This window comes from Coccinella septempunctata, chromosome 4 (genome assembly GCF_907165205.1).
Source record: "Coccinella septempunctata chromosome 4, icCocSept1.1, whole genome shotgun sequence".
NCBI lineage: Eukaryota > Metazoa > Arthropoda > Insecta > Coleoptera > Coccinellidae > Coccinella > Coccinella septempunctata.
The window spans coordinates 10,256,362-10,271,780 of record NC_058192.1 but is presented as its reverse complement, the minus strand read 5'-3'; the positions used below and the strand labels follow the sequence as shown (position 1 = coordinate 10,271,780).

At 33.3% G+C, this 15,419-nt stretch overlaps 7 protein-coding genes across 9 annotated transcripts; 4 read left to right on the top strand and 3 right to left on the bottom strand.

The window, feature by feature from the left end:
* The first annotated feature begins 862 nt into the window (after positions 1–862).
* Positions 863–1,569, top strand: LOC123311143 (partner of xrn-2 protein 1-like). Its single transcript, XM_044894936.1, has 3 exons — positions 863–1,132; positions 1,182–1,312; positions 1,413–1,569. Exons 1-3 carry the CDS (start codon positions 957–959, stop codon positions 1,448–1,450), a joined length of 345 nt encoding a protein of 114 aa, XP_044750871.1. The 5' UTR covers positions 863–956; the 3' UTR covers positions 1,451–1,569.
* Positions 1,318–3,129, bottom strand: LOC123311142 (coiled-coil domain-containing protein 28A). 2 transcript variants are annotated; one of them, XM_044894935.1, is made up of 3 exons: positions 2,768–3,129; positions 2,565–2,715; positions 1,318–1,867 (listed from the first exon to the last, which is right to left on the bottom strand). In XM_044894935.1, the coding sequence occupies exons 1-3, from the start codon at positions 2,900–2,902 to the stop codon at positions 1,581–1,583; spliced, it is 573 nt and encodes a 190-aa protein (XP_044750870.1). In that variant the 5' UTR covers positions 2,903–3,129; the 3' UTR covers positions 1,318–1,580. The 2 variants fall into 2 exon arrangements, with proteins under 2 accessions (XP_044750870.1, XP_044750869.1); XM_044894934.1 differs by having other exon boundaries at positions 1,318–1,903; positions 2,768–3,111.
* A 124-nt stretch (positions 3,130–3,253) lies between these two features.
* On the top strand, positions 3,254–5,420 carry LOC123311140 (tyrosine--tRNA ligase, cytoplasmic). 2 transcript variants are annotated; one of them, XM_044894930.1, is made up of 6 exons: positions 3,254–3,384; positions 3,473–3,984; positions 4,038–4,178; positions 4,233–4,640; positions 4,765–5,050; positions 5,107–5,420. In XM_044894930.1, the coding sequence occupies exons 2-6, from the start codon at positions 3,477–3,479 to the stop codon at positions 5,357–5,359; spliced, it is 1,596 nt and encodes a 531-aa protein (XP_044750865.1). In that variant the 5' UTR covers positions 3,254–3,384; positions 3,473–3,476; the 3' UTR covers positions 5,360–5,420. The 2 variants fall into 2 exon arrangements, with proteins under 2 accessions (XP_044750865.1, XP_044750867.1); XM_044894932.1 differs by having other exon boundaries at positions 3,274–3,384; positions 3,476–3,984.
* LOC123311141 (RNA-binding protein 48) lies at positions 5,362–6,768 on the bottom strand. The gene is made up of 2 exons (XM_044894933.1): positions 6,608–6,768; positions 5,362–6,508 (listed from the first exon to the last, which is right to left on the bottom strand). The coding sequence occupies exons 1-2, from the start codon at positions 6,734–6,736 to the stop codon at positions 5,630–5,632; spliced, it is 1,008 nt and encodes a 335-aa protein (XP_044750868.1). The 5' UTR covers positions 6,737–6,768; the 3' UTR covers positions 5,362–5,629.
* Positions 6,769–7,036: 268 nt separating this feature from the next.
* LOC123312314 (coatomer subunit beta') lies at positions 7,037–11,765 on the top strand. Its single transcript, XM_044896679.1, has 11 exons — positions 7,037–7,175; positions 7,233–7,584; positions 7,700–7,933; positions 7,991–8,266; positions 8,987–9,352; positions 9,416–9,880; positions 10,274–10,511; positions 10,600–10,913; positions 10,991–11,312; positions 11,426–11,528; positions 11,592–11,765. The coding sequence occupies exons 1-11, from the start codon at positions 7,173–7,175 to the stop codon at positions 11,628–11,630; spliced, it is 2,712 nt and encodes a 903-aa protein (XP_044752614.1). The 5' UTR covers positions 7,037–7,172; the 3' UTR covers positions 11,631–11,765.
* On the bottom strand, positions 11,760–14,037 carry LOC123312315 (aladin-like). The gene is made up of 5 exons (XM_044896680.1): positions 13,820–14,037; positions 13,223–13,768; positions 12,917–13,170; positions 12,473–12,835; positions 11,760–12,048 (listed from the first exon to the last, which is right to left on the bottom strand). Exons 1-5 carry the CDS (start codon positions 13,937–13,939, stop codon positions 11,838–11,840), a joined length of 1,494 nt encoding a protein of 497 aa, XP_044752615.1. The 5' UTR covers positions 13,940–14,037; the 3' UTR covers positions 11,760–11,837.
* Positions 14,038–14,115: 78 nt separating this feature from the next.
* On the top strand, positions 14,116–15,373 carry LOC123312316 (39S ribosomal protein L47, mitochondrial). The gene is made up of 5 exons (XM_044896681.1): positions 14,116–14,263; positions 14,316–14,474; positions 14,607–14,840; positions 14,932–15,069; positions 15,198–15,373. Exons 1-5 carry the CDS (start codon positions 14,172–14,174, stop codon positions 15,328–15,330), a joined length of 756 nt encoding a protein of 251 aa, XP_044752616.1. The 5' UTR covers positions 14,116–14,171; the 3' UTR covers positions 15,331–15,373.
* Positions 15,374–15,419: the final 46 nt, after the last annotated feature.

Genomic DNA, 15,419 nt, shown 5'->3' with positions numbered 1-15,419 from the left:
TTGAATAATCGCGCAACTTTATCGAATAATACAAAAAATTAATTTTTTCCACTATAGACAATCTAATGTCTAATGATCTAATGATCACGTTGAAATCAACGGAGAATTCAAATTCGAAAAGTTACTTCGAATAATATAGAACTTCGGATTTTAAGTATGGAAAATATTTTATCCTGCTGAAATATAAATAATGAATATAATTTTTATTGGATGGAATATATTGTTTGCGTGCATCGATATCTCTTGCACGCAACATTGGACGCCAATTTCAATATAACATTTCTGGATATGTGTAATTAAGACAGTTAAATCATTTCGCAGAATGTAAATACGCCAATAAAATTCAATGATAGCTAATTTTTTTAATTCGAATATGAATGGCGAGCCTTGTAATATTTGTTTAGTAACTTCATGATTATCCTTGAATTTTCTTTGCTTCAGAGATATTTAGTATTATAATTTAATGTTTATTCATCTTAATATGCCATTCAAATCATCCTATCTTTATAATGATACCAAACAAAATAAAAGGGACATTGTGTAGTTCCGTACAGAGGGAGTGAACGCTATACATTTCAATAACTTTTGTTGCAAATTAATTGATCAATATTATCACTGTTATATAATCTAACTCGTATAGTTGATTCCATATTTGAAATATCGTTATAATGCCGATAAATTTTTTTTTTTTTGGTATAGTCCAGATTATGGGGGGACTGCCCCTGTTACCTTCCTTTTAGAGCCGCTCCTGTTGTCCACAGAACACAATATACTGTTCTAAGCATAGAGAAAGTCTATCGTAGCAAAGAGGTTTGATATTCTGTGTTGTAATCGAAAATTTCCAATTTTCTTTGGTTTAACCTATCTGCATTTTTGAAGAAAAACAAATAGAAAAAACGTATATCTTTGGAAAAAAATTATTTCATAATTAAAAAGAAAATAAAGTAATAGTGAAAATGACTCAAACTTATCCTACAAATTGGGATGTTGACAAATATAAGGACGACACCGAGCCTGAACAACACTGGGAATTGAGAAAGGAATTCATGGAGGTTCATAAAGGGAAATTCTCTGAAGATTATTTAGTAGCCTTAGCTAGAACATTTGCAAATGTTGAGTTTATGGGATGTGTGTAAGTATTGAAGACTTGGGACGAGTTCGCAATTTAAGTTTGAATTTAGTTATCCTGCAGCTGTAATGATCAGAATCTCTGAATTGTCCAAAGATGTTGCTCATAAATATCGTGAAATCAAGAAAACAAAATTGCAAAGAACTTTTGTGACAGCTTCCAGTGCTGCAGAAAGTAAAGCAAGTGAGTAATTTACTTTTAACGTTTAATATAATTAGATAATCATTACATCCAATAAATAATTGTATTTAATCCCATGTGATCGTTAACATTTCATTTTTAGAGAGGAAAAGTGATCCAGGGCCCACCAGAAGAAATTGAAGAGAAAAAAACATTAATTTTTTCCTTCAAGTTAAAAATAACATAGATACTTGACAAGTCTTATTATAGAAATAAAAGGTCTTATAAACAAAATATAACAAATATATTTTAATATCAAATTTGATCATTATTAAGTTTTGCTGTTAGTGTGCAGTCCCTCTATAGATACACTCAGTTGCTCCAATCTTTGGATCAGTTCACTCATCGCATTCTGAGACCTAGCTATACTACTGTTGCTTAAAGAAGGATCTGGTGTTCCACTCAAATCAAAATGAAGTTTGGCAAGTTTCTCTTGCTGTTCTCTTATATCTGTCATTTGTGCCATTGTACAGCCACTTCCAAATGCTCTGAGCTTTCCAGAATTAAAGTCGCTCAATAAATCCAATAAGGCTTTCTCCATATGCCTGACATCCGGCACTTCAGAGATAAAACAATGATGTTTCACTGTATTATCTAATACCACATCCAAAATAAAAACAAACCATATAAGAAAAAGCAAGCTGAAGCAAAACAAGAATTGGGAATGTGTAAAAATCTTTCATTAGTTACACATAACTCCAAGAAGGTTTTAAAAAGTATTACAAATAAAACTGCATATTTTATAGAAACTCAAGATAAATCATAAACATTGAGGGGCTGCAACAAAATTCTAATTGGAGAGGGCTTCCATAGACCAGAGACCAGTTTCATAAAACTCCATGATTCAATTGGGTACTATATTGAGTGACTTTTAAATCAATCATGTTGAGAATTACATTGTCAAATCAATTTTAACCACAAATTAGTTTATTTTAATACCCATTTTTGAATTCTTTATCGAAGTTTCATGAATAAGTTTATCTATTATTAATAGTGCATTCATTAAACATCCAATCTATCATGCAATTCAAAAACTGATGTCTATTATTATTAACCCAGATCATATGAAGAATAAAAATGTACAGCTACTTTCATAATTACTTTATAATATACACAATTGCATTGAAAACTCGTCAGAAGGAATACTTCTGATCATGAACATCTAGTATTCCTTGTATTTTTGTTCTTCACTGAACTCTAGTGAAATTGGGTTGGAATGGATTTATCATAATCCAGAAAATACAATAAGACCTACCTTTATGGGGATGTCTAGGTCTTGCTGTGTTATTATTCTTAATATTATCACGATTAGTTTTTCTTTCATTTACATAATGTATCTTGGTGTTAATATTCCTTCCAGTGGACCTGTTGATCGAACTACGACTAGTATTACCTGATGAAGAAATCTGAAAACATTTCATTGATCGTAATGATTCAAGGGCATCAATAATCCAATACCTTATTACTGCGAACTGGTGATACCACTTTACTTTCACTGAGTCCTTCGTCTTGTGTTATGCTATCGTCATACTCTCCATCCACATCACTTGAAACCAATTGTTGCAGTTCTGAAGTTTCACCCCTTGATTCCATTTTAACAGGGAAATGGAATCTATTGTTTTTTGTATCGATAGTATTGAGATCTATTTTCTAATTGCAATTAGAATATTCAGTATTCATATTGTTTATCTGTAGAAAAAAAAAACAGAAACAGCTGATCAGACCATTGATAATCGAATTATCGAATCTTAAATTGTCAAAATTCCCAATGAAACCAAAATTACTGCTTTGTAGGCTAATGAAACTGAAATATTATTTAGAGAAATAATTTTAGAGAAATGTACTGCAAATTGAATTTAAGTGATAGTGATAAAGAGAGCATTTTACAATAAGGAATTCGGATATGTGACAGAGACACACTCAGAAGAAAAAGCAAAATTTGACATTTTTTTATGACTACAATTAACCTGATTCTTTCGGATACAGGAGCTGGCCAGGAAACTTACAAAGAAAAACAGTTTCTCTTCCTAGTTTCCCAGAAACTTCTATTCATTTTTGAATAATTATATTTTTAGGTAATTATTATGATTATTATTGGCGAAGCATGAAAGTTGCAATAGTATGATAGTGTTAACGTTTTCACGCCTTTCCATATGTTTACAGCAGAATGGTTAATGCAGTCGCCCTTTCTGCAGATGAGAAATATCATCTCATCTCCAGAAATTTGCAAGAAGTACTAGGAGAAGATAAAATAAAGAGTATATTGAAAGAACGAGACTTGAAAATTTATTGGGGTACCGCTACAACTGGAAAACCCCATGTTGCATACTTCGTTCCTATGTCCAAAATAGCAGATTTTTTAAGGGCAGGTGCAGAAGTAACAATTTTATTCGCCGATCTTCATGCTTATTTGGATAATATGAAAGCGACTTGGGAACTTTTGGAGCCTAGAGTTCAATATTATGAACAAAGCATCAAGGCTATGTTGAGTTCGATAGGTGTACCATTAGATAAATTGAAATTTGTTAAAGGCACGAATTATCAGTTGTCCAAGGAATACACATTAGATGTTTATCGATTATCTTCATTAATAACTGAGCATGATGCTAAGAAAGCTGGTGCTGAAGTTGTTAAACAAGTTGATCATCCTCTTCTTAGTGGACTGCTTTATCCAGGTATTGTTCTTGTCATTTAGAAAATGCTGGATGTGCTCACTTGATTGTTTTAGGTTTGCAAGCTTTAGATGAGGAATACTTGAAAGTAGATGCACAGTTTGGGGGAATTGATCAAAGGAAAATATTCACATTTGCAGAAAAATATTTGCCACAATTAGGTTACCAGAAGAGAGCTCATCTGATGAACCCAATGGGTAAAATGAGAGTTCACGCTTTCAAATCTAGCCACTGAAATTTCATAATTACAGTTCCTGGATTAACTGGAGGAAAAATGTCTTCTTCTGAAGAAGATAGTAAAATTGACCTTCTAGATTCTGCTGCAAATGTAAAGAAAAAGTTGAAGAAAGCTTTCTGTGAGCCTGGGAATATCGAAAATAATGGCTGCCTCTCTTTTGTTAAACATGTTATATTTCCTCTCCTTAAGCCAAGTGAAAAGTTCATTTTACCTAGACATGCAGATCATGGAGGAGACCTTGCATTTGATAAGTTTGAAGATCTGCAGCAGGCATTTGCCAAAGAAGAAGTTCATCCTGGTGATTTAAAAAGTGCAATGGAAATTTACCTCAATAGACTATTGGACCCTATCAGAAAAACATTTGAAGACAAGAAGCTGAAGGAATTGACTGCAAGAGCATATCCAGTTCCTGGCAAACAAAGTATGTTAAATAATTTGAACTCCTTCAGAACAAAGTGATGCAACTCTTATTATTATTTCTGAACTAAAGATATTGATTCATTATTATTATATCTGTGCAAAATGTATAAAGTGATAAATTTTAGAAGGATCAAATCAACAGCAAAATCAAGCTAATGATGAACTTGTACCAAGCCGATTAGATATTAGGGTGGGGAAAATTGTTGAAGTTTCCAGACATCCTGATGCAGATGCCCTATATGTAGAGAAGATTGATTTAGGTGAAGCAGCTCCTCGAACAATTGTTAGTGGTCTTGTGAATTTTATTCCCATCGAAGAGATGAAAGACAGAATGGTAGTTGTGTTATGTAATTTGAAACCAGCAAAAATGAGGGGTGTTGAATCCCAGGGAATGGTGCTTTGTGCTTCAGTGTGAGTACTTTCTATAAAATTTTAGGAATTCCTGTCAGCTCTAACTGATTTTTTAGGGATGATCCCAAACAGGTAGAAACTTTGATTCCACCAGAAGATGCTATACCAGGTGAAAAGGTTTATGTTGAGAACTACGAATCAGGAAACCCTGATGAAGTGCTGAACCCCAAGAAGAAAGTGTGGGAAAAATTACAAGTTGATTTAAAAACCAATTCTGAGTGCATTGCACAGTGGCAAGGAAATAATTTATTAACAAAGTCAGGTGGAAAAATTAAAAGTAAATCAATGGCTGCTGCTCCAATAAAATAAGGTTGAGAATAAATAATTTTATTCAATTTTTATTATTGACACAATATACAAGATCACACAATATGAGTGTTTCTTTGAAAAATCATTATACTCTTAAGGTTAATCTAGTCGATTATCATTTTCAAAACAGTAGCATCTTTTTCTGTACCTTATCTCTGAAACTTATAATGTTTGAGATAATTTGTTACACGTTTATCTAGTCAATGTTCAGCAGATTTTTCAAATTCTCTATTTTAGATTTTCACATCTTTTTTCCTCAAGTTAGATTCATCAACTTATCTTATTCTGTATTTTATTTCGGAAAATAATTCTCTTTTCCACATTCTTTGAAATTTTCCTTATATTGTACTGGTTACAATTTCGATCATTATCTTTTGAACCTCCTGGCTTACTTTCAGATATTTTCTGAGTACACACTTCACTGCCTTGTATTATACTTTTATTTGAATCTATTAAACACTTTGGTAATTGAGGACCATATACCTTAGCTTCAGAATCAACCTTATACCTTAATGGCAAGGGTACAAATTTTTTTGAGTGTCTATTATTTGAAATATTTGGTCTGTTGATAAGTCCACCATTCATATTTGGACATTGTGAAGCATATTTTGCAATGTACTCTTCAGTATTTTTCTTTTGTTTCTTCTTGAGGGATAAAATAGGATCTTCCTCACTGTAAATTTGTGGTACATCAATTTCTATACATTTTCTCTTGCGAGATGTTTCAGGTTCGATACTTCCATTTTTATTTGCATTGATGAGAACTTCATTTGGATCAATAGGAACTGTATTTTTCTCATACAATGCAGCATTGTATTTTTTCAGTCTAACAAGAACATCTTTTTTACGTTGTTGCAGTTTTGTGGTAGTTTCTTCTAGTGTTTCATATTCTGGAGCATAACATACATGTAAGACTCCACCGTAAAATGATTTAGTATCAACTAATCTTTTAGCTATTCGGGCAGATTGTATTCGTTTATAATGAACATGATAGCATTCAGTGAATAATTCAACTTTTTGTTGTGGTACCACATGAATAGTAGAAATTTCTCCATATTTATTAAACAAAGATTTCAATTCAGAGCGAAGATTTATCGACGGAACTCCATATACAAACAAATGTTGAGATTCTGAAGATACGGTATAAACCTGAAAGGGTGAAATTGATCATTATCAATGTATTGAATAAATAAAATAAATAAGGAAAAGGGTCACGCCCAAAACAGTGAGGAATAAAATAAATTTTACCTTGACAGCAGTTAGTTTTCTTCCTTGACGATAAGCTGGTCTTGTCACACATAGTTCCTGTTGTTTGTGATGTGGAGTCTCTTTTTTTAAATTTTTCTCTTGTTCAGTGATGAATTTACCGCTTTGCATAATGATAAATATGGATCAAAAATATTAGAAACGGAAAACGGAAAAATGTCTCTTGTTTTGACAACAGCAACGAGAAATAGGTTAGATCACAGAACACTAATATAGGATCAAAGAGGAAGGTTGTTTTGATATTTCACAAAAATTAGTAACTTCTTTTTTTTTAAACTACAATATTCTTTATTAGAAATCAGTTTAGAGTTATTTTTTCAGTAAATAAATAAGGATTGCAGTTAAAAGAAGAAAAAATACGGATACGCACACATTTATACCACAGTATGTTTGTTTATTGTTTTTGTTTATAAACAGTCTAATCAGAAAACTTGATGACGGCGCCATCCGCCACGTCACGTCACTGTCAATTCGTCGAATACTGACGTTGCTGTCGTAGGTGTCGGTATTCCAAATATATTTTTTTTCTCATTAAAAAAGGCTCAAAATGGTAGGTATTTATGGGGGCCCCATAGATATGCATACTATGTCGAACTCTATATTTCAGCCTCTACGTCTTGATATAAAACGCAAGCTTACAGCTAGATCCGATCGTGTGAAATGTGTTGATTTACACCCTACAGAACCATGGATGTTATGCTCCCTTTATAATGGAAATATCAATGTATGGAACTATGAAACACAACAGTTAGTTAAAACATTCGAAGTTTGCGATCTGCCCGTAAGGGCGGCTAAATTTGTTCCTCGGAAAAATTGGATAATCACAGGATCTGATGATATGCAGATTCGTGTTTTGAATTATAACACATTGGATAGAGTGCATTCATTTGAGGCACATTCTGATTATGTTAGATGTATTGTAGTACATCCTACACAGCCCTATATTCTAACTAGTAGTGGTAAGCACTTGCTTGAATCACTATTGAGTATTTTTTGCTATCTGCAGTTTGGGAGACCATTATAGTTTCAATCGATTTATATAGAGGAATATGAATATATATTACATGCTTCTAGATGACATGCTTATAAAACTGTGGAATTGGGAAAAGGCTTGGAGTTGTCAGCAAGTATTTGAAGGACATTCTCATTATGTTATGCAGATTGCCATTAACCCAAAAGATAACAATACTTTTGCCAGTGCATCTCTAGATAGGACATTGAAAGTTTGGCAATTAGGAGCATCAACTGCGAATTTCACATTAGAAGGTCATGATAAAGGTGTAAATTGTGTAGATTATTACCATGGAGGTATGATGATACTTTTGTAAGTAAGTGAGAAAGAGATAAAAAGTGGGTTCTATTCAGGTGACAAACCCTATCTGATTTCTGGAGCTGATGATAGACTGGTGAAAATATGGGATTATCAGAATAAGACTTGTGTCCAAACCTTAGAAGGTCATGCCCAGAATGTAACTGCTGTATGCTTTCATCCAGAGTTACCTGTTGTGTTGACAGGAAGTGAGGATGGTACAGTGAGAATTTGGCATGCTAATACCCACAGGCTGGAGAGTAGTTTGAACTATGGGTTTGAGAGAGTTTGGGCTATTACCTGCTTGAAAGGTTCTAACAATGTTGTTCTTGGTGAGGCTCCTTTTAATACCTCATTTTATATTTTTATCATTCTAAGATTGAAAGTATATCTACTTTCAAAGTGTATCAGAAGATTGGTAGATTTAATTCACTGTCTTTGACACAGAGGATTTACAAGCACCAGTTTGTGTTTGTGAAAACCCTTATTAAAACACCAAAAACCTTCTTTGTTTCTCAGGGTAAACATGCTATGTATGTGCTAACTCTAGTTACCTTCATTGATACCATTGCTGATTTCTTTATCAGCAAAAAATTTCTTTGAGTGAAGATATGATGAAAATGGAAATATTCTCTTCCCCAAAAAAAACCATTCAGCCACATCCTATATAAAATAGATAATCGGCATTTTTTAGTAGATTTCTACATTTCAGATGCTCAAAAAGATAGAATCCTTTTATTAAGATTTTTCTATGGTGCGCCACCTGGTGTAAATGTTTGCAATGATTTTTTTTTATATTGAGGAACGATAAAAAAGTTTCCATCATGTCATGAAGTGCTTCTGACTCTTGTATCCTCTGGGTCAAAGCCCTCTTACCTATCTTCTGATCCACTCTGAAGATGATCTTGTTTCAATCTTTTATTAGGATTATTGAAATAAACAAATCCGTGAATTGTACTTATAATTTTTTGCTAGAGACACTTTAATATCTCTATATTCAGTTCAATGTTCCAATCAAATCAAATGATATTTTGTCGTATTTCAATTCAAAGGTTATGATGAAGGTAGTGTTTTGGTCAAAATTGGTCGCGAAGAACCAGCTGTCAGCATGGATGCAAGCGGTGGTAAAATTATTTGGGCTCGCCACTCAGAACTGCAACAGGCTAATTTGAAAGCTCTACCAGAAGGAGCTGAAATACGGGATGGTGAACGATTGCCAGTTGCTATCAAAGATATGGGAGCCTGTGAAATATATCCCCAAACCATACAGCACAATCCCAATGGAAGATTTGTGGTTGTTTGTGGTGATGGTGAATACATCATTTACACAGCAATGGCTTTGAGGAATAAGGCTTTTGGTAGCGCTCAAGAATTTGTTTGGGCTCAAGATTCAAGTGAATACGCTATTAGAGAGACAGGCGAGTTGAATTCATCATCATAGGTAACCACTTTGAACCACGATTTTTCATTTCTGTTTACAGGTTCTACAATAAGAATATTTAAGAATTTCAAGGAGAAAAAAAATTTCAAACCGGACTTTGGAACAGAGGGCATTTTTGGAGGATGGCTGCTGGGAGTAAAATCGGTGTCTGGGCTCACTTTCTACGATTGGGAAACATTGGAATTGATAAGGAGGATAGAAATTCAACCAAGGGCCATATATTGGTCGGATAATGGAAAATTGGTTTGTTTGGCTACTGAAGACAGCTACTATATTTTGTCATATGATGTTGAGCAAGTTCACAAGGCGAGGGAAAACAATCAGGTGGCAGAAGATGGTATTGAGGCTGCATTTGATGTGTTGGGGGAAGTTAACGAATCCGTAAGGACTGGATTGTGGGTTGGGGATTGTTTCATATATACCAATGCTGTTAATCGTATCAACTACTTTGTTGGTGGAGAATTGGTTACCATTGCTCATTTAGATAGACCTCTTTACGTGTTGGGTAAGTAGATTTATTAATAGTAATTAAAGATAATCTCTTTTTCTTTAGTTTGTTGTTTTCAGTTAGTTTACAATAATAACATGAAATGAATTGGAATAATTGGAGTCTTCATAACTTATTATATTATTCATTACTTTGTAGAAGACTCTGATTTATTCAGATCACAATATAATTTTTTACTTGGAATTTCAAACACCACCATTGTTTTGAATTCAGTAAAATAGAGAGTATTTAGTGAAAGCGATATTGAACTGCTGGGAACCTTTTCAACCTCTTGAAGTGACAAGAGGGTTTGTTGCTCCTTAAAATCCAAGGATTTTATCATTTGTTGTAATTTTATTATACATTTTCATCAAGCTTCATGGAAAATGATTGAATTTCTCAATTTTATAGGATATGTCCCCAGAGATGATCGTTTGTATTTAGCTGATAAAGAACTAGGTGTTGTGAGCTACCAATTGTTACTTTCCGTTCTTGAATATCAAACAGCAGTAATGAGAAGGGATTTCCAGACAGCAGATAGAGTACTTCCCTCAATTCCCAAAGAACATAGAACTCGTGTAGCTCATTTCTTAGAAAAACAAGGATTCAAACAGCAAGCATTATCAGTCAGTACGGATCCAGAACATAGGTTTGTCCTATTTTTAATATTATAAATCACGTAATTTCTGCTTAAAACCTCTTGAAATAAAATGTTAATCGCGTTCGACTTTTTTCAGATTTGATCTGGCTCTAGCCTTAGAAGACCTGAATATAGCCAAACAGTTGGCTCAAGAAGCTAATAATCCTCAAAAATGGAGCCAGCTTGGAGAATTGGCAGCATCTACGAATAATCTACAGCTGGCCAAAGAATGTATGCAGAAGGCCCAAGATTACGGGGGACTTTTACTTTTAGCAACGAGTTCGGGGGACTGTGAATCTGTCCTGAACTTGGGAAATGTGACGTTGGCAGAAGGAAAAAATAATTTGGCTTTTCTGTCATTTTTCCTTCTGGGGGACCTGCAAAAGAGTTGGGAAATTTTAGTGGCGACAGGTGATTGATTCAATAATCCCCAAAACTCTCTTCTATATGAATGAGAGAATCAACTATATGAATATTCATATTTACAGGTAGATTACCAGAGGCAGCCTTTTTCGCAAGGTCCTATCTCCCTAGTAAAATATCTGAAACTGTAGATATGTGGAAGGAAAAATTGGCTCAGACTAATGAGAAAGCAGCGCAAAGTCTAGCGAATCCAAAAGATTATGAGAATCTGTTTCCTGGCTTGAGTGAAGCCATCGAAGCAGAAAATTACTTCAGGAAGAACGATAGGGGGCTCATACCTGCCGTTCTTGCAACTGCAATAACACCAAACTCTGACAGAAATCTAATTTCTGAAATGAAAACGGCAAAAACTTCTAGCAGTTTTGTGAAAGCTGCGTCACAGCCTTTGTGAGTTTCAAGTTAAATATCAAGATCAATCAAAGAACTAGAAGAAATTTCGAACACTCACTCCTGTATATCTAAAATAGAAGAATATGAAACTAAAATTCCGGCTATTTCAGGGCTTCAGTATCGAATGTCCAGATGAACCTCGAACAAGAGGAAGACGATGATTTAGACTTTGATTTGGATGGTGTAACTTTAGATGATAATATAGATACTACCGTAAGTATACCTTTTATATTAAATTTATTTCGATAGCAAAATATAATGTAATTTTTTTTCCAGGATGTTAATATAGATGATGATTTGTTGGATGATGATTAATTAAGAAATTTAGAAATGTATTATTCTAGTGTAAGATATAAATATGTATTTGTTATTGTGAATTAGTTTTGATCTTCATAAAAAAAAAACCCTCAAATTATTTTATTAATTTCTAATAAATATATATCAAACTTTTGAATTACTTTATTTACAACAGGATCCATCATTTAGAAACAATATAAAAGAAACAAATTTATTAAAAAAATATTAGGGGCTATGAAATGTTTGGTAAGATAGTGAATTTTTCATGGTATTATTGATGTTGGAGATATTCAAGCTATTGGATAAGTCGGTATAAATTATTGGGAAATGTTGCACTTTTCCATTAGACCATCCAATTGATAAGCAAGCACCAGATTCAAAATTCTGCTGGAAAGCTAAGCATGTTGGTGTAGCACCACACTGTGTAATCAACGAACTGAAACAAATTTAATTAAAATTAATTCCAATTGTATGGATATTTGTATCTGAATGAGAAAATGACATTATAGCTAGATCACCAGCTGCGGATACAAATAAATATCCATTTTAAAAAGTTCAGAATGAGAAATGATTAATACTAATCTACAAAAGAGTCATTTGACACAATCAGAGGCTGTTAAATTAATATGAAATATTTGTCAGAAAGAAGAAACCAAAGAATTTAGCTTTAGTACGGTAGGGAAATGATTAAGATGTTTTTAGACATCTTAGAAATGATACTATTGATGTCACTTCTCTTTCTTTCAATTTGCAATACTGAACTGACAAATGTTGATAAGTTGTATTGCTGAAAAATGTATCGATCAATGAAATAATTATCTATCGATATGGTACTGGCTAATAACTATTTCAATACTAACCTTGCAATCAATTCTATATTATGTTTTCTAGCTATGTTGAATAAAGCAATCACATTGGTGTTCTGAAATAGTACCGCCAGATTATTGCCCTTCGGATCAATTTCCATGGCTTGAACCAATCCTCCAATACAAACGCCATCAAGCTCAATTTTAGTTAAGTCAAATAAGGGAATAGCCTGATCGTTGGAAGATTCTATATCTGAAGTGAAAACAACGCCACTTTTGACCCTTAAAGCATAAATTAGTGGCTCTGTAGATGTAGCAAATAAGAGGTGTGTGCCGCAGCTTGTCCAACATGCTGTTTGCACTCTTCCAGAGAGTACTGTCCATTTTTCAGATTCCCAAGACTGGCAATCCCACACCCTATATAAGGATACATGAAAGGTATTATACTATAATTTAATTGATTAAAATTTTAGATATTCTAACATTTTGATACTTTACCTAAACACAATACCATTGCTAGAAGAAAACATTTTATCACCAGCAGGAGACCACTTAACAATAATATTTCCAGATCCACCAGGTTTCCTTAGAGCACTATTTCTATTGAGTTCAACATTCCACACATAGATGGATTTATCACAAGCAGCAGCACTCACTAAGAAATCTCCCCTTGGACTCCAGGTGAGGCTAATCACAGGCTTATGGTTTTGCTGATATAAAATTATTGCATTACTTATTGATGGTCGTACTACCTAGAATTTTTTTGTTTCATTATAGGATAAAATGCTAGCTTATCAGTCTTACCAATGAATGAGGATCTATACTCCATATTATTATACCACCTTCATGTCCAACTGCCAGTTCTCCAATAGTTAGAGGTCTCCAAGCAAGACATGTAACATTTTTTTGTTGTTTACATCTTAATAAATAGTTTGTTGTATTATCACTTGAATAGATACGAACACTATCATCTACTGTACAAACAGCTATCATACAGGAATAAGGTTGCCAGGCAATGCATCTCACCGAATGACTTGCCCAGTTCCGTGTCTGACTATATTCATTTATAGTGTTGATTCCTTTATACTGCAAACTAGGATTGAAAAATAACCTAGTCTTTTGGTATAGACTGAATGCATTGAGGGCAACAAAAGCTATATTAGATATTATTTTTTGTCTGTGGGTAGAAGCTGTATGGAGAGCTTCTAACAAACCATGCTCGTAATATACCTGTGTTAATTGTTTTAAGAATGGCACATCAACTGATACAAATAACGATCTACCCTCTTCTCCAGAAGAAACGGCATGTATTAAATCACTTGTTATGTGTATGGTCGGATGAGTTTCGACCTAAAGTAATTAGAGATTAGAGTTCGTTAATTTGAAATCCACTCTACTCACAGCTAATGTAAAATTAGAGACTTTGTCATAAGAATCTTCTGCATAATATGGTCTACCATCAATCTCGCATAAACACACAGCTTCCTTGTGAGGTAGTAAAAAGTCATTGAGATTTCTCATAATTCCAGCTATTTTTGTTATCCGAAGAGAAAATTTTTCGTTCAAATTGGAATTTCCTCCAACTGGCCGGTAATCACAGAAACTTATTGATTTTCTCTATGCTCCACATTCTTTTGCACCTACTCAAATCACCTACCAAAGAGGTTAATCTTTGCACCTACTCTCTTTCTCTCTGTCATATCTATGACTCTGCTGTAACCTCTAAATTCAAACTGAAATAAATTATGGAAAAATGGCTAGAGTACATTTATTCAGAATTTTCTCCCAATTATCACTTCAGTCTAAACATTCGGTACTCTCGACGGGAAATGTTCAAATTCCTAGGTAAACCGAGTGTTGTGAACTTTCACCATTCATAGTTTGATATTGGTTTCAGAATTTCCAAGAATTCAATATCTACGACAACAAGATTGTTTGATTTGAAGGAATTTTTTGAACCAAAAGAAAATTGGGGAGCTTCGGAAATAAAAAGTGGAAGAACATGGACTAAAGATGACTTGAGAATAAAATCTAATGAAGATTTGCACAAATTATGGTATTAATACATATTTCTTATAATTTTTCGTAATCTTTTGATTGGCAATTTAAAGTATATTGTATATTTTAAAATTAAACTACTCTATCTATCCATGCTACTTCATCAACTCAATATGGGTTTTCTCTTTAGGTTTGTTTTATTGAAAGAAAGGAATATGCTTCTCACTATGGAAGCAGAAGCAAATCGACAAATTAAGGAATTTCCTAGCCCAGAACGTTTAGATAAAGTACAAAATGCGATGAAAAATCTGGAAGATGTTGTTAGAGAAAGAAATAAAGCTTATCATATGCTTGAAACAGGCAAAGAAGGAGAGAGACCAGTACAAGAATGCATTAACGGGTTTGGATTGCGAACATTCAAAAAGTAAGGGCAAACAATCAACCTAAACTGGACCACTTCAGAGAACCATTTTAATTATTGATTCTTTTTATCATCTATTATTTTTGTATTTAAGGTTACATGAATTCCCAGTACCAAAGCATATGAATAAGAAATGGTCTTCATTTGAATTTAAGGAAAATGATAGGGATGTTCAGAACTTCTTACTGAAGTATAGAGAAAAGAAGTATTTAGAAAAGAAGAGAAAGAGGGTGTAAGTACTGCAAATGAAAAATCTAGCAGTTCTCTAATCTCATTTGAAAATTTTGAACTACATTCTATCTAGCACAATATTGTAATTCAAATACTAAAAATATTCAAAATTTCAATTACATTTTTCAGGAGGGATTTCAACCATGTCATTGGTTTGATGAACAGATTCCCAAATATGGATATGGAAGCTGTGAAAGAACAGTATCCAGATGTTGATATTGAGAAAGCCAAAAGAAGTCGAAGATACAAAGGACTTGATTGAGATGATTCTGTCAAATGATTTATAATATATTAGATAAAAAATATTTTTCTTGATTTATTGGCCTCGAGAATTTTTTTTGCACATTCAGT